Below are 13,999 nucleotides of genomic sequence, written 5' to 3' on the forward strand. Positions count from 1 at the left end.
TCTGCAGCACCTGCCAGTCAGATTTAGCCAGGGTCCTAGTGAAACCAACTGCAATTTGTTTCGAGCCATTTCTTTAAAGCCGTGAAAGAGCGTATCTGTCACAATTTTCAGCATGATGCCCTTTGCCCTGACATATTCTAAATACTTTGAACAGGCAGAGAGAGGAAAATTGAAAATCCACAAAGCAAACAGCCCATTATACAGATCTGTTCTGCATATTATGTTGGGCTCAGAAAAACCAACACAGGGCCAACTCATTCTGACTACAAGCGTAAGCTTTCAACAACCCGTGAAATCACTCCTGGCTCCCCACTGACTTTCCCAGAGTAGCAGAATAGTACCTCTTAGCACACAGATGACCTCATTCAATAAGATCAGGGTGGACGCCAATGCCTCTAAAAATGTGTAGATATCAACATTTTTTTTAAAAAACCATGCCGATTAACCAAAGGGAGGTTCCCTTTTTCAGAGAGAAAAATAGATAGAACACAGCCTTCCTTGTATAACAAACCCAAACTTGTACCATATTGAAATCTAGTTTGAGCCTAGTCCAACTTAGAATAGAATTTATAGGATTCCCTCAAGTCCTCAGAGAAAGCCCTTTTAAAGGGTGGACTCACCATGCAGACCCCAAGAACACCTTTCCCCCAATGATGCTTACCTTCCCTAAGAGAAAGGCACAGCTGACCCAAGGAATAGGTCCATGTGAAATACCTTTAGCGGGGTGATTAAACAACAGTGTAGAGACTTTAGCACTTGAGAGAGTTGGCTCTGAGAACACTCAAGTTCAAGTCCCCAGCCCACCACTTAAAATCTGAGTGACCCTGGGAAGGGGAATCAACTTCACTGAGTCCCTGTTTCTACGTCTGGAAAATAAGAGATAATATCAATCTCACACTTGTGAAAATTATAAGAGATAATGTGTTGTATAAAAAGTGCCTCATACAATAAACAAGTTTCTGGGCAGAAAAGTTCCAAATAATTTATGCAGGCGCTCCACTCTCAAGCAGGTGGAGCACAGCAGTGCACCCCTTAACTTGTGGGTTCCCTCCAGAGAGGAGAACATGGAAAGGCAGGAGGGGAGAGAAACCTGGCAGACACACCTCAGCCAGGTGACCAAGATCAACATCAACCTGTTGTTGACAAATCACATTGATAGCAGGTACGCACTCACAAAGAGTCTGCCTGATGGAACTTTAGTCAGGTTCCTGAACCTTCTCCTAGGCCAGTGGTGGCGAACCTTTTGAGCTCGGCGTGTCAGCATTTTGAAAAACCCTAACTTAACTCTGGTGCCGTGTCACATATAGAAATTTTTTTGATATTTGCAACCATAGTAAAACAAAGATTTATATTTTTGATATTTATTTTATATATTTAAATGCCATTTAACAAAGAAAAATCAACCAAAAAAATGAGTTCGCGTGTCACCTCTGACACGTGTGTCATAGGTTCGCCATCACTGTCCTAAGGCTTAGGAAGAGCCACACTCAAGGGGCCAAAGAGCCACATATGGCTTGCAAGCCGCAGTTTGCCGACCACGGAGCTAGACTATCCCTTATCCCTGATGTTCCTTCTGAATTTTCCATCTACTGACTTTCACCTTGCTCCTTATAGTGGGGGCTATAAGAACCACATTTCCATGTTGTATCTGGAGTGGAAGCCAATCCCTCAAGCATGTCAAACTCGTGGCCAGCAGGCCGCATGCCTCTACCCCATGGCAAAACCCCAACGCGATGGTCCCTATACCTCTCAAGCTGATCCTGACGAGGGTCTGCCTTCCCATCTGTAACAAGTGTCACTGAATATCTTTTATCTTTACCAGCACCCTTGATATGATGTAATGAGAACGGCACTTTCCTCTGTGGTCCTCCTCCCCAAAACCCATAACTGCAGTATAATCATGAGGAAAACATCAGACAAATCCCAATTGAGGAACATTCCACAAACTACCTAACAAGTACTCCCCAAACTGTCAAAGTCATAGTGTCTGAGAAACTTCATAGCCAAGAGGAGCCTAAGGGGATGTGACCATTAAATGTAATATGGAGTCCTACATGGGATCCTGGAACAACAACAAAGGATATTAGGAAAACACTGAGGAACTTGGAATAAAGAATAAACTTGAGTGAATAATAAAAATGCATCAAGATTTATTCACTCATTGTATCAAATGTATCATACTAATTCCAGATCCTAAGAACAGGGGAAACCAGGTACAGGGTAAACAGGAACTCTCCGTATAATTTTTGCAGTTTTTCTATAAGTCTAAACTATTCTAAAATCAAAGTTTATTTTATAAAAGGGAGATCTAGCGTAGGGCCACTTGACAAGACACAAGGTAAGGATGATGACTCTTGGCTGGCTGCCAGGTGTGGCTCCCTCCACACTGTCCCCATCCCTTACTGATGCTGAGGGAGCTCACTGAGAGGCTGTGATGGGCATGCAATGAATGGAAGACAGTGGCCAGGTCCTTGGGAGAGCAGGAGAATGGAGAGAAGAGGTTGACTCACAACGCTCCTTTAGAAGTGAATGGACAGGCCTCAGTGATTGTTTGGCTGAGCCATCTAACAGAAAGAGAAAAGTCAAAGATGACTCCTGGTACCATCACATTCTCGGTTCCTGGTACCACTTTGGATACTCAATGGCATCTCTGCTGAGAGTGTATGGGGTAGAAATCCATGGTAGCCAAGCTCGACTGGATTTTCAACCAGGCCCAACAACACTGCTGTGTTTACAGTCGACTCTCAATCCCCATGGGGGAAATTTAAAACTTTCCCACTCTTAGGTCCCCTGCTGCATAGCAAACCCCTTTCCCAGGAGATGACGCACCTCTTCCTTCACAGAGGGAACAGAAACCACAAGAAGGAAACTCCCTCAGGTTTCCCCAATAGCCCCGCCAACATCCCACATCCACAGCAGTCTTTCCTTCCCTCCTATTGAAAAGGGAGAGTGATGCTTCCCCTAAAGATGCCAATCTCTTCTTCCCTCCAGGACTTGTGCTACCAATTACCTCCTCTTTCTCTTCAACCTCTGCTTCCTTGCAAATCCATCAGATTGCATTCATGGCCCAAATTCTTCACCTTGCTCTTTTCCACGTGGCTTCAAAATTCTTCTGTCAAGAACTGGGACGTTGCGGTGTGAGACAAGCAGAACCTTGAAATGCACTTACTCATCTGAACTCCCTGTCACACCTGTGCCTCAACTAACTCCTAAGTACATGTCAAGGCTAACTTGATGGTCCTGAGAACAGAACGAGAAATGCATGGAGCAAAGCTGAGGTACCCAAGCACACCCTAGAACAGGTCCAGCTCACCACAGACATACAAGCAAAAGCAGTCAAGATCCCCAGGTCCCCAGCCCATACACAGACGCATGAACAATAAACGTATTTTAGAATTTGAGGTTTGTTTGTTGTGCAACAATATGCTGATATGTATGCTCAGTGTTCCCCCAAAAATGTATTCACACTTTAACAACTGATAGCTCAATTATGAAAATTAAATCTATGTATGTCTAGTCTATGTGTCTATGTCTGTCTATGTCTATGTCTATGTATGTCTATGTCTATGACTATGTCTATGTCTATGTCTATGTCTAAGTCCATTCAGGCTGCTATAACAAACTACCATAGACTGGGTGGCTTAAACAACAAATATTTCTCACAGTTCTAGAGGCTGGGAAGTCCATGCCTGCTCTGCTGATTGAGTGAACGAGGCTTGCTTCCTCATTCATAAGTGGCCATCTTCTTGCTGTGTCTTCAACAGCAAAAGGGGTGGGGGAACTCTCTGGAGTCTCTCATAAGGGCACTAATTCTATTCATGAGGGCTCCACCCTCTTGACATAATCACTTTGAAAAAGCCCTACCTCCTAATACCATCACTTGGGGATTCGGATATAACACATGAATTCGGAGCGGCGCATAAGTATCCAGTCTATTGTAATGACCGACAATGATCCTATGGACCTGTCTTTGCATTCTACCCACCATCAACCATTTGATTCCTTTCAGTCTAAGTCCCAGAACCATCTTGCTACTGACACTCCCCTAATTGTCCTGAAACTGCCTTCCAATGGCCCCCAGTGACCGTCTTGTAGCAAAATCCAATGGTTACTAGTCAGTCCTCATCTTACTTGACACCTCTATATTTAGCACTATGTCTTCTACCCTTTGTAACATCTTTTCCCGCAGATATCCAGAAAGTTGACCCTTCCAAGTTTCCACCTGCCTCTCTAGCCACTCCTTGTCAGTTTTCTTTATGAGCTCCTCTGTCCTCTCCTTCCGAAATGCTGCTGTTCCTCAGATGTGTGACCAAACCAGCTTCTCATCTCTTGGTGATCCTATCCACTCTCCTGGATCCAATCATCACCTTAAAAGTCCCAGATAGCTTATCTCTAGCTCAGCCTCTCTTCCTAAGTCTCTTACCTAAATATCGGTCTACTGGATATTTCATCTTGGGCATCCCACAAAGAAACTCAACACAGTTTCTTCCAAACCTGCTCCTCTCTCCCACATTCCTTATTCAGCGATGCACACCACCAATCACCTAGGTGTCCAAGCCAGAAATCTGGGCATTGTCTTCAGCCCTCTACCTACCCTTTCCCCTATCATGGAGTTTTTCCAATCTCACCTCTTAAATATCTTCCAAACCTGTCCTGGTTCTCCATCCCCTCTTCTACCCCTCATCCAGGCCACCACATCCCAAATAAGGTACAATCCCTCTCCTAACTATTCTCCCTGGCCCCATTCTGCCCCTCCATCCATTCTCTACACTACCAGCATGATAAAGAAGAAACTCTTTTAACCAGCACTATTACCACTTAAAACCCTGAGTGGTTTCTACTCTTTAGATGAATTCTCAGCACTTTAATGGGCTATCTCCTTTTTATCTGGCTCTGCCCTCTGAAGGGTATTAGAATATGCCACCCCAAAATGTGCCAGTTTGGCATAGGGATGACTTAGAGCTGAAGGCAACTGAGAAAGAGTAAACATAAGAAAAGCTCACTGCCTTCTCCCATTTGTCTAAAAGTGGGACATAATTATTTTTATTTAAATTTTTATCCCCCCCCCCGTTTTATTGAGATATAATTAACATACAGCACTGTATAAGTTTAGTGTACAGCATAATGATTTGAGTTACATATATTGTGAAATGATTACCACAGTACATTTAGTTAACATCCATTATCTCATATAGGTACAAAAAGAAGAGGGGAAAATGTTTGTTTCTAGAGACTATCAGCCTGGGGGTGGCACAGGAGGAATCTACAAAACAAATTTACTAACTAGCCTTTATCTGCCATTAGTTTTCCCCTCCCATAATTTGCTGCCCTTAGAAGCCTAATAGTGCTTTCCTTTGTCCTGAAATTTTTCCACTAATTTATTGTTCTTTGGTGAAGATGCCCTATAAGCTGGAGATCTAAGCCACCTCCCTGAGTCACTCATTTTTCTTCTAGGTCTCCCATGTAAATGTGTTTATAAAAGTCTGATTTTTCTCTTTTTTATCTGCCTTTTATTATAGGGTTCTCAGTCAAGAACTCAGAAGGGTAGAGGAAAAATTATTTTTTCTCCTCTAAATCCCGTCTTCACCCTCAACTCTTGCACCAACACCCTTGTAGACTTTGCATTCACTCCACTCTCCTTTTAATTCACCTGTGTGCCATTCTTTCTCCAACCTGGTGGCCTTTGCACATGCTAGTCTCTCTGCCTGGAACATAACTTCCTTCCCTTTTACCCAGCTATCTGATGAGCTATCCCTTCTGATGCAAGCTCTTCCCTGCTCCCCCGAGGGTGGGTTAGGCAACTGAACCCTGATGTCATGTAATCCACATTCCCATGTGGCCACCATAGTCCTCAAGAGTCTGCCCATGAGTCCAAAGCTTCCAATTCACTGCAAGTTCAACAAATATTTACTAAATAAAAAGGCCAAAGGATTCCTACTTCTCCCTTGGAAAAAGTACACTCATCATAAAGGTTGTTAACTTTCAAGCCATAATCTGCATTATCTGAGACTAAATGGCCATCACAGTGATCAACTGTTGATTAATCAAACCTTTTTTGGGTACCAATTATGGGCTAAGAATCTTGTTTACCCCTTTATTCAAAGAAATAAAATAGACAATAAACCTGTACTGCTCTAAAAATGGAAAAATGTTACAGAATTTGGTTGTCTAAAGACTTGATTGGTTTGACACCAGGTACTCAAAATGTAAGTTTTCCAAACCAGGCCAGTAGAGGGAAGTGTTGACTTTGGAAATATCACATCCCACAGGCACTGCAGGGAGAATGCACTGGCCCCATCCTGAAGAGGAAGATGCAGACGGGAGCAGGGGAGGGCCGCTCAGACAGGCCTCCTTCCTGATCTGTGGGGAGAGCAGGTGTCTGACTGAGGAGCAGGGTGAGCTTGGCTCTGGCCCGGGCTCACGTCTGCCTGGCCAGCGGGCAGGGGCCGGCACAGCAGCGATCCCAAAAAAGGCTCCCATAACTGGAGTTTACAGGAAAGGGCAAGGAAATGCTAGGAAACTGCAGAGACTTACCAAGTTCTAATTTCTTAAGTGAAAGAGTAGAAACCAAGAGAAAGGAAAACATCTTTAAAAAAATCACAATGAAGTCAGACAGAAATTATGATCGTGGGTAGCGATAACAAATATGACAAATAGAATGAAGAAGCATTTATTCCTGGCTTCTGGCCATGTCATAAACTCTCCCCTGAAGTGAAACCCTCCCCAAATCCAGTTCAGAGCCAGGCCTGGTACAGGCAGTCAGGGCTCACCCCAGTCACCCCTGGGAGCCTTGCTGCCCCAGTATCCCCAGCAGCAGAAGGGAATAATGCCAGGCTGGCTAGATGTCAGGACCTTTCCTTCCGAAATTTTAAAGTAAGTTCAAGAAATAACAAGTTTCAAGGATGCACCAAAGATTCCTTATACCCGACCGACTGTATTATCACCAGTTCAAAGAGAGCCCTCGGCTTACTCGCTGCCCCTCACTCCTGCCATTCGTTAAGGAGGAACAAGAAACACATAACTCCATCCCTGGGACTTACTATTCATTTCTTCGCTTATCTTATTTTGTGTTGTATTTTTGTTAGGGGAGGTACGGTAGAAATGGAAATTACTGGCTAAATGAGATGGAGGGATTACTTGAGGATTTATTGCCATACATTCTCCTCTCCATTGCAAGGCCTCATAGAGATTTGGCTGCATTTTTACTGTGCATTCAGTAGCCACAGAGGTTAGACTGTAGAGAACCCCCGGCAGGCAGATCACAGCATTTGCCTCCTAATTTATTCTCACAGACGCCGAGTGAGTCCTGTAGAAAGCCAGGACTGCCGACTCTCAGACATTCAACACAGTTGCAGTAGCAAATAATATTAACATGTGGCTGTTTAGTTTTCCTTAACCGCACAGATTCTGCTGGGGCCGGTGTTGGCTGGACCAAGTCACTTGAGGTCATTCCACCTCCCTTGCCAGCCAGTTGTTTTGGTGTGGGCCATGTGACCCGGCCATGAGACGTAAACGAAACTGCTGGAGGCTTCTGGACATGTTTTTCCCTCTGAGAGAATGAAACACGACAGGGATTGGCTCCTCCTTTGTGAGGCCTCTGTGTGTGGCAACAGGAAGCCATACCAGGTCCTTCTTGAGATCACGAGGGGAAGGTCAAGAGCATTTCTGAGAAGCTGGCCCCAGGTCCTGACATCACGGAGCCACCCAGTGAAGCAACCCTCCCGCTATCACCTTCAGACACGTCCTGTTGCGTGAGAAGGCCATTTCCTCGTTGTGGAAGCCGTTTCACTGGGTACTCCGCACACTGCACCCCAACGGCACTGCAGATCCTAGGCTCTGGTGAGAATCAGGCAAACGCAACTGCAAACAACAATCAGCAAACACTGAAAAGTGATCATGTCCCCAGCTGGCAAGAACACCCTTGGGATCGCTGGGAACTATGAATTGGTACAGTTTTTTCTAAAGGCCAGTTGGCATCTTTAAAAAGTGTACATAAGTGTACATGCCACCAGTTGGTGCGGCTCAGCTGATTGAGTGCCGTCCCATGCACCAGGAGGTCACCAGTTTGATTCCTGGTCAGGGCACATGTGGGCTCAATCCCCAGTAGGGGATGTGCAGGAGGTAGCCCATCAATGTTTCTCTCTCATCAATGTTTCTCTCTCTCTCTCACTTTCTCTTCTACTCTCTCTGAAATAAAAGATATATATTTAAAAAGAAAAATTCTAAAAAATGTACATGCCCTATACTAAGCTCTAAGAAGCTATCCAGGCACTTCTCTTTCCTTCTCTGCCTTGCTTTGCAGGGATGATAATCTCCAAAATCTGCCCTGTTCCTTAGCCCTAAAGTCTCCAGTGGGGCTCAGCAAAGGGACCTGGATGGAGGAAACAGAGGGGGGTACTTACCCTAGCCTCCCCACCCGCCTCCCCCCAAGGGGCCTGCTCAGATTATGGTGCCTGAAAGGCAGCCAAGCCCTCTGCCAGGGTAACTCTCTCCAGGGTCCTGTCCATTAATTCCGCCCCGCCCCCACTAACAGTCCCCTGATAAGCTCCTCAGTTTACCCTCTGAGCACGCCTACTGCTCCACCTGTTCCAGCCAGGACCCTGCTAGATGCATCCTCCTCAGAAATGCACCACCCAGACACAAATGCCTTCCCTTCCCCCACATGAACTAGACTTTGGGAGGCAGGAGTAGGTGTGCTTCTGTTCATTGTGGTAGACCCAGCACTTAGCGCAGCTGATGTACATGAAGTATTTCCTAAATAAGTATTTGTGTAATAGCAGAATCTTGTATAGAATGGGTGAGCCACGGTTTATTGAACTATCTCACAGATATTGTCAGGGGGGACACAGCCAGGAACATACAATCACACTCAGGAATGTGCCTGTAAGAACAAAGTAATCTTGTGCATGTCGGTAGAAAAGATATGGATCTAGTAAGTCGAAAAAGATATAGATCTAGTAAGTGCGAAAAGTTAAAACCACGATCTCAACTGGGTTAGCCTCTTCATTTAAATAAAAGTGGATGCACACCCTGTGTTGGAAAAGGAGAAATCTGAAAGGGCAAGTAGCTAGAACTTGGTCAATTTGGGAGATGGTGCATTTGGGAGAATGAAAGGGGTTTTTTTGGTTTAATAATGATTTTTTGTTGTAAGCACATATGACTAGACATCTTCTGAAATACAGAAATCATCAAATAAGTACAACTGGTTATGGAACTGGATGAAATGGGACATCACCTGATTCTAGCAGCAAAAAGCCTAAACAGACGCTCTGGTACAACAGCACCAAACGCCAAGAGCAGCCCCTTGGTTGCTTTCCTTTATTCTCACTTTGATTAAGGATGGCTCTGTATATCCTCTGACATCTCACATAGGTCTGTGACCCCTGCCCCCAGCTTTAATGTCCTCTGAGAGGCTGCCCCAGCCACCATTCAAAATGAGAACCTCTATTTAAGTTATTTTGGCTGTCTGGGTGGCTAAGTTGGTTGAGCATCATTCTGTACACCAAAAAAGTTGCAAGTGTGATTCCCAGTCAGGGCACATACCTAGATTTCAGGTTCAATCCCCAGTTGAGAGGCAACCAATTGATGTTTCTGTTTCAATTATATATATATATATATATATATATACTCACCCCTGGGGTGAAGATTAAAATAATAAAAATAAAGAAAATGAAATATAAGTTATTTTTTACATATGTGAAAGCTAAAATTGGATATGAATGAAGAGATAAATACATTTTCAAAGCAGTTCTCACTCTATGTTCTATAGTCTAAAAGTAAATCTGTTAAAGTAAAAAGTTTAATATACTGCCTAACAGATAGTTCACCCAAACATGTGAGACTCCTACTCAGTAAATGTGATGTATTATGTCAATGGGAGAGCCCACCCGCATGAGCAGCATGGGTAGGGGTTAATGCATCTCAACCCCTGGGCACTGGTCCTCACTGGCCCCTCACGGGCAGCCTTCACAAAAAAAAATGAGAACCTCTAAAGAGGGGTCCCCAGACCAGCAGCCTCAGTGTCACCTGTGAACTCACTGGAATGTCCCACACTCCCCATCCCCATCCGTCAAGACCTCTTACTTAGCTGCCTCAGCCCTTCAAAGGCCTGAGCACAACTGGAGCCCATCCTGGTACCACCCCCACTGAAGTCAGCAGCACCCACGGTCCAGAGGCTGACAGCCGGGCCAGGCCCCACCTGTCCTCCATCGCCCCCCTCACAGCCACCGAGACCCAAGCTTTCTGCCTCTGCAACCGCCTCTGGGCCCACCAGGGTCATCTGGCCCGTCACCACACATGCAGGCTCATGCCACTCACAGGCATCCCCTCACATTTTATCTATGCTTCTCATCTGTCCTAGACACAAGCAGCCCCTACAGCCACACTAACCTGCCATTCCTAAGACGCACCGGCTCCCTCTGGGCCCTGTGGCTTTGGGATGCACTGGCTGGACCAGCTTGCCTCTGACTTCTTCACCACCCAGCTCAAGCTCCCTCCTTCACAACCCCTGTCCTGACCCACCAGCTAGATGGAGTGTTCTCACCGCACGGCATCCAGGGCACCCGCCATTAGAGCTCCATCAGATGGCCATTAACTGGAGAACTACCCAAGGGCAGAAATGCCCTCGACTCCCACCCCCTGGGCACCGACCCAGCTCCTGGCCAGTGGGAGGCACTGAATGATGAGCCCCTGGTCACTGCCCGGTCACCATATCCATTTCCACTTTCCCAGCTCAGGAAGTTGTGCAACTGGGCTTTCAAAGCCTAGTGGCCCTACCTCTGTGGTGGTAAAGCTTCACACCCCAAAACCTGGAGAAACAACCGTGTGCTAGCACAGCCCGACCTCTCTGTAAGTCAGGGCTTTCTCCACCTCCCATATCCTGACTGAAAGGCATGTACACAGGCTGCTTCCCGCACATGAGGGCGGGCAGGGGCAGGGGGTGGGGGGTGACATTGCAGACACTGGCTTCTCCAGCCTCCGGGCGCTCCCTGCTCAGTCACCCACGCTGCTCAGACACCAGCTGGTGGTGCAAGACGGGACAGGCAGGGAGGTCTCTCTTTGCGGGCAGCGGCAGATGTTTACTTTCCATAACCAATGTGCGGTGGTGTGGTTTGGGACATTTTCTCCAGCTCCACGGCCCTGACTGGATCGGATTCCCAACAACTCCCTCCAGCCCGAGCCGCCCACACCTGGTCCTTCTGGCTCAGCCAGAAGCGCTTCTTTGCAACTGAGAACCTGCATGATGCAAGGCTGTCATCCTGGAAGCCAAGCATTTTGAAAGTGGTCAGTTACGAAACCGGTTAATACCACGGTTACAAACCAAGTGCAGCCCTGAGGCGGCCAGCATAGCTGTCATGTTTGTCTCAAAAAGGCCTGCATGCAGTTCTGGGAGAGGACAGCCACGGAGTGCCCGGCGGTGTGGGAACGCAGACACCTCTGGAGAGGACGCCTGGGCAGAAGGACACTTACTGGGACGCATGCTCACCTGGTGTCTCATGAACAGCTCCGCCGCGTTACACTGACACACGCCCCGCAAGAAGCTCCTGGCTCTCTCTACATCTCCAGGCCGAGTGCAAGGCGGCCCTGGAAGCGTGTCTACTTTTATATCATCACTAACACCGGGCATGTCTCTTCCGCTAGTGAGTTCCTCCGAATCTTTCTGATCCCGAGTCTCCGATGGGGGTGGGTGCGAAGCTCTAGGTGAAGTGACCACCAGGTTGGGTTTGCGGTGCAGCTTCAGCCTCCAAAGCTTTGGGGCGTCTCCGGGTTTGCTCTGCCCAGCACTGAGTTCTGCACTGCTGGGTCAACTGCACGGTCCCCAGTGCACAGAGGTGTGCACCACACCCATCGCCCTTTCCTTGTCCCTCTGAGCAGGACAGGATCCCTGCTCAGGTTCCCTCCTTACATTCATGTCTGGAGCTGAGGTCATGCCCAGGGCCCCCCACACCGCAGCAGCTGCTCTCAGGCCTGGACTCTGAGGGGAAGAAGCCGGGTCTTACCTGCCTGTGCAGCTGTGATTAGGGCGGTGTTCCCCTCGCTGTCCTGCCAGTTGACATCAACATGGGGGCACTCTGCCAAGACCACCACAGCATCCACAAAGCCATGGTAGCAGGCGACAATGAGGCCGGTCTGGAAATAGAGAGGGAAGTGGGTCAGAGGTGCTGAGCCCAAGGGGCTGAGCCAGCAGCAGGGGAACAAGGAGGGCCATATCAGTCCATCCTCAAATGTTCATTGAGCATGGACTACGAGTGCGGCACCCCGCCTGGGAAACACCAGGGAACCCAGATCCCTGCCTTCATGAAGGGGGGCGGGGGGGTAGAGGGCTCATGAAGACATAAACTGTAGACCTAACATGTAAGGGATAGAGTGTTAGAATGTACACTAGGCCACGGGAGGTGGTTGAGTGCAGGGAGCATAGCTCTGTCTTAAGCAGGGTGCTGGGCGGACCCACCGAGGAGACACTGGGAAGGTAAGAAGGAGGTGAGGGAACAAGCCAAGGGACATGAGGGCAAGGTCCAGGCAGAGGGCATGCCCGGCCCTCCCAGGGACCAGCCAGGAGGCCCTGGAGCAGAGAGAGCAACAGACCCTGGGAGGCCAGGACGGAACGCTGGGGTGTGCGCCCGTGAGACAGGTGTTTCTGTGAAGGTACTTTGGAGATAAGATTAACGTTTAAATCAGGAGATGCAGAGTAGAGCAGACTGTTCTCCGTGCTGTGGATGAGCCTCCTCCAATCAGCTGAAGGCCTGAAGAGAACAGCGTGGGAAGGAGTTCTGCCTCTGGATTTGAGCTACAGCTCTCCCTGGGTATCCAGCCTGCCAGCCCACCCTGCAGGTTTTGCACTTGCTAAGCCGCCACCATCGCATGAACCGGTTCCTTAAAATAAATCTGTGTGTGTGTGTGTCTATAGATATCTATAGATATACAGAGTTAAAGATACACACACACTCTCTATTGGTTGTTTCTCTGGACGCCCCTGATCCATACAGGGTAGGTGTGGAAGGAATACTTTGGAAGAACTATGTTCATTTTTTTATGCTCTCTGTTTCTGTACAGTTAGAATTCTTTAAAACAAAGCTTTATTTATAAGAAACGTGCATGATTTTAATTCACAATGAAGAGCAAGTAAGCAAACATGATGTTTACATTAATAGCATTCTCATTAGGACATACAGTTTCATAACAACCATGTAAACAACTGTGGAGAGGAGAGGAAGGGCAGTGGGCAGAAGAAACGGAAGTTGACAAACAGCCAAGGAAAGAGATGGAGGCACCAAGAAGCACACACAAACCCATGGGCAGATGGTACAATACAGAGCAATTAGTCCTGATCATCCAGAAGGGAAAGGATATTACCCATGTTCAGATGTGCGAAAAATGCCATCATTCATCATGTAATGTTTTTAAAGTTCGTAACCAAGAGAATAAACTTCAGTTACTTGAAAATCCATTTCTGTAAAACATCTTTCTCCATGATAACACCACTGACAGGGGGAGATGTTTATGTGGCTTTAGGGATTCTAGTACTCCAAAGTCAGACACTGTATTCCTGAAAGGCAGCCATGCATTACCATGAGCATGAGCACAATTTATTGGATACTATGTGTTAGGCATAGTTTCAATAATCTCATTTATGACTAAGTGCCGTGAGAGGAAAGTAAACCCAGGACTGGGATTTGATCTGCATTGACCATTCCAACATGGCCACATATGTCTCCACGGTTTGGGTTCTCCCAGTGCCAACCCCAGTCAGTTTTCCTTGCCTCCAAGTCTTCACACGGGCAGCGGCCTCTGCCTAGAATGCCCTTCCTCCCACCCCACGGCCTTCATCGTATAGTCTGACCCTCCTGCAGGTCTTGATTCAAGCCCCTTTTCACCCATTTTCTGGTGCCCTCATTGGGCTGCTTTGCACAAACCACTGCTCCCTGGAAGGTAAGCACATCTTTTTAGCTTTGTTCCCCCAGTGCCTGACATGTACAAAACACTGATAAGCATGTGTTGA

General features: G+C 47.1%; 1 protein-coding gene across 1 annotated transcript in view; it reads right to left on the bottom strand.

Moving 5' to 3' along the window:
• Nucleotides 1-13,577, bottom strand: part of ANKRD33B (ankyrin repeat domain 33B) — a 27,521-nt gene extending 13,944 nt beyond the window's left edge. The window contains exons 1-2 of the mRNA XM_015567635.1: nt 13,569-13,577; nt 12,000-12,219 (exon numbers count right to left, since the gene is read on the bottom strand). Coding sequence (XP_015423121.1) covers nt 12,000-12,219; nt 13,569-13,577 — 229 coding nt within the window. The remainder of the gene's footprint in view (nt 1-11,999; nt 12,220-13,568) is intronic.
• Nucleotides 13,578-13,999: the final 422 nt, after the last annotated feature.

The sequence above is a fragment of the Myotis davidii genome, unplaced genomic scaffold (assembly GCF_000327345.1).
Source record: "Myotis davidii unplaced genomic scaffold, ASM32734v1 scaffold143, whole genome shotgun sequence".
NCBI classification, from domain to species: domain Eukaryota; kingdom Metazoa; phylum Chordata; class Mammalia; order Chiroptera; family Vespertilionidae; genus Myotis; species Myotis davidii.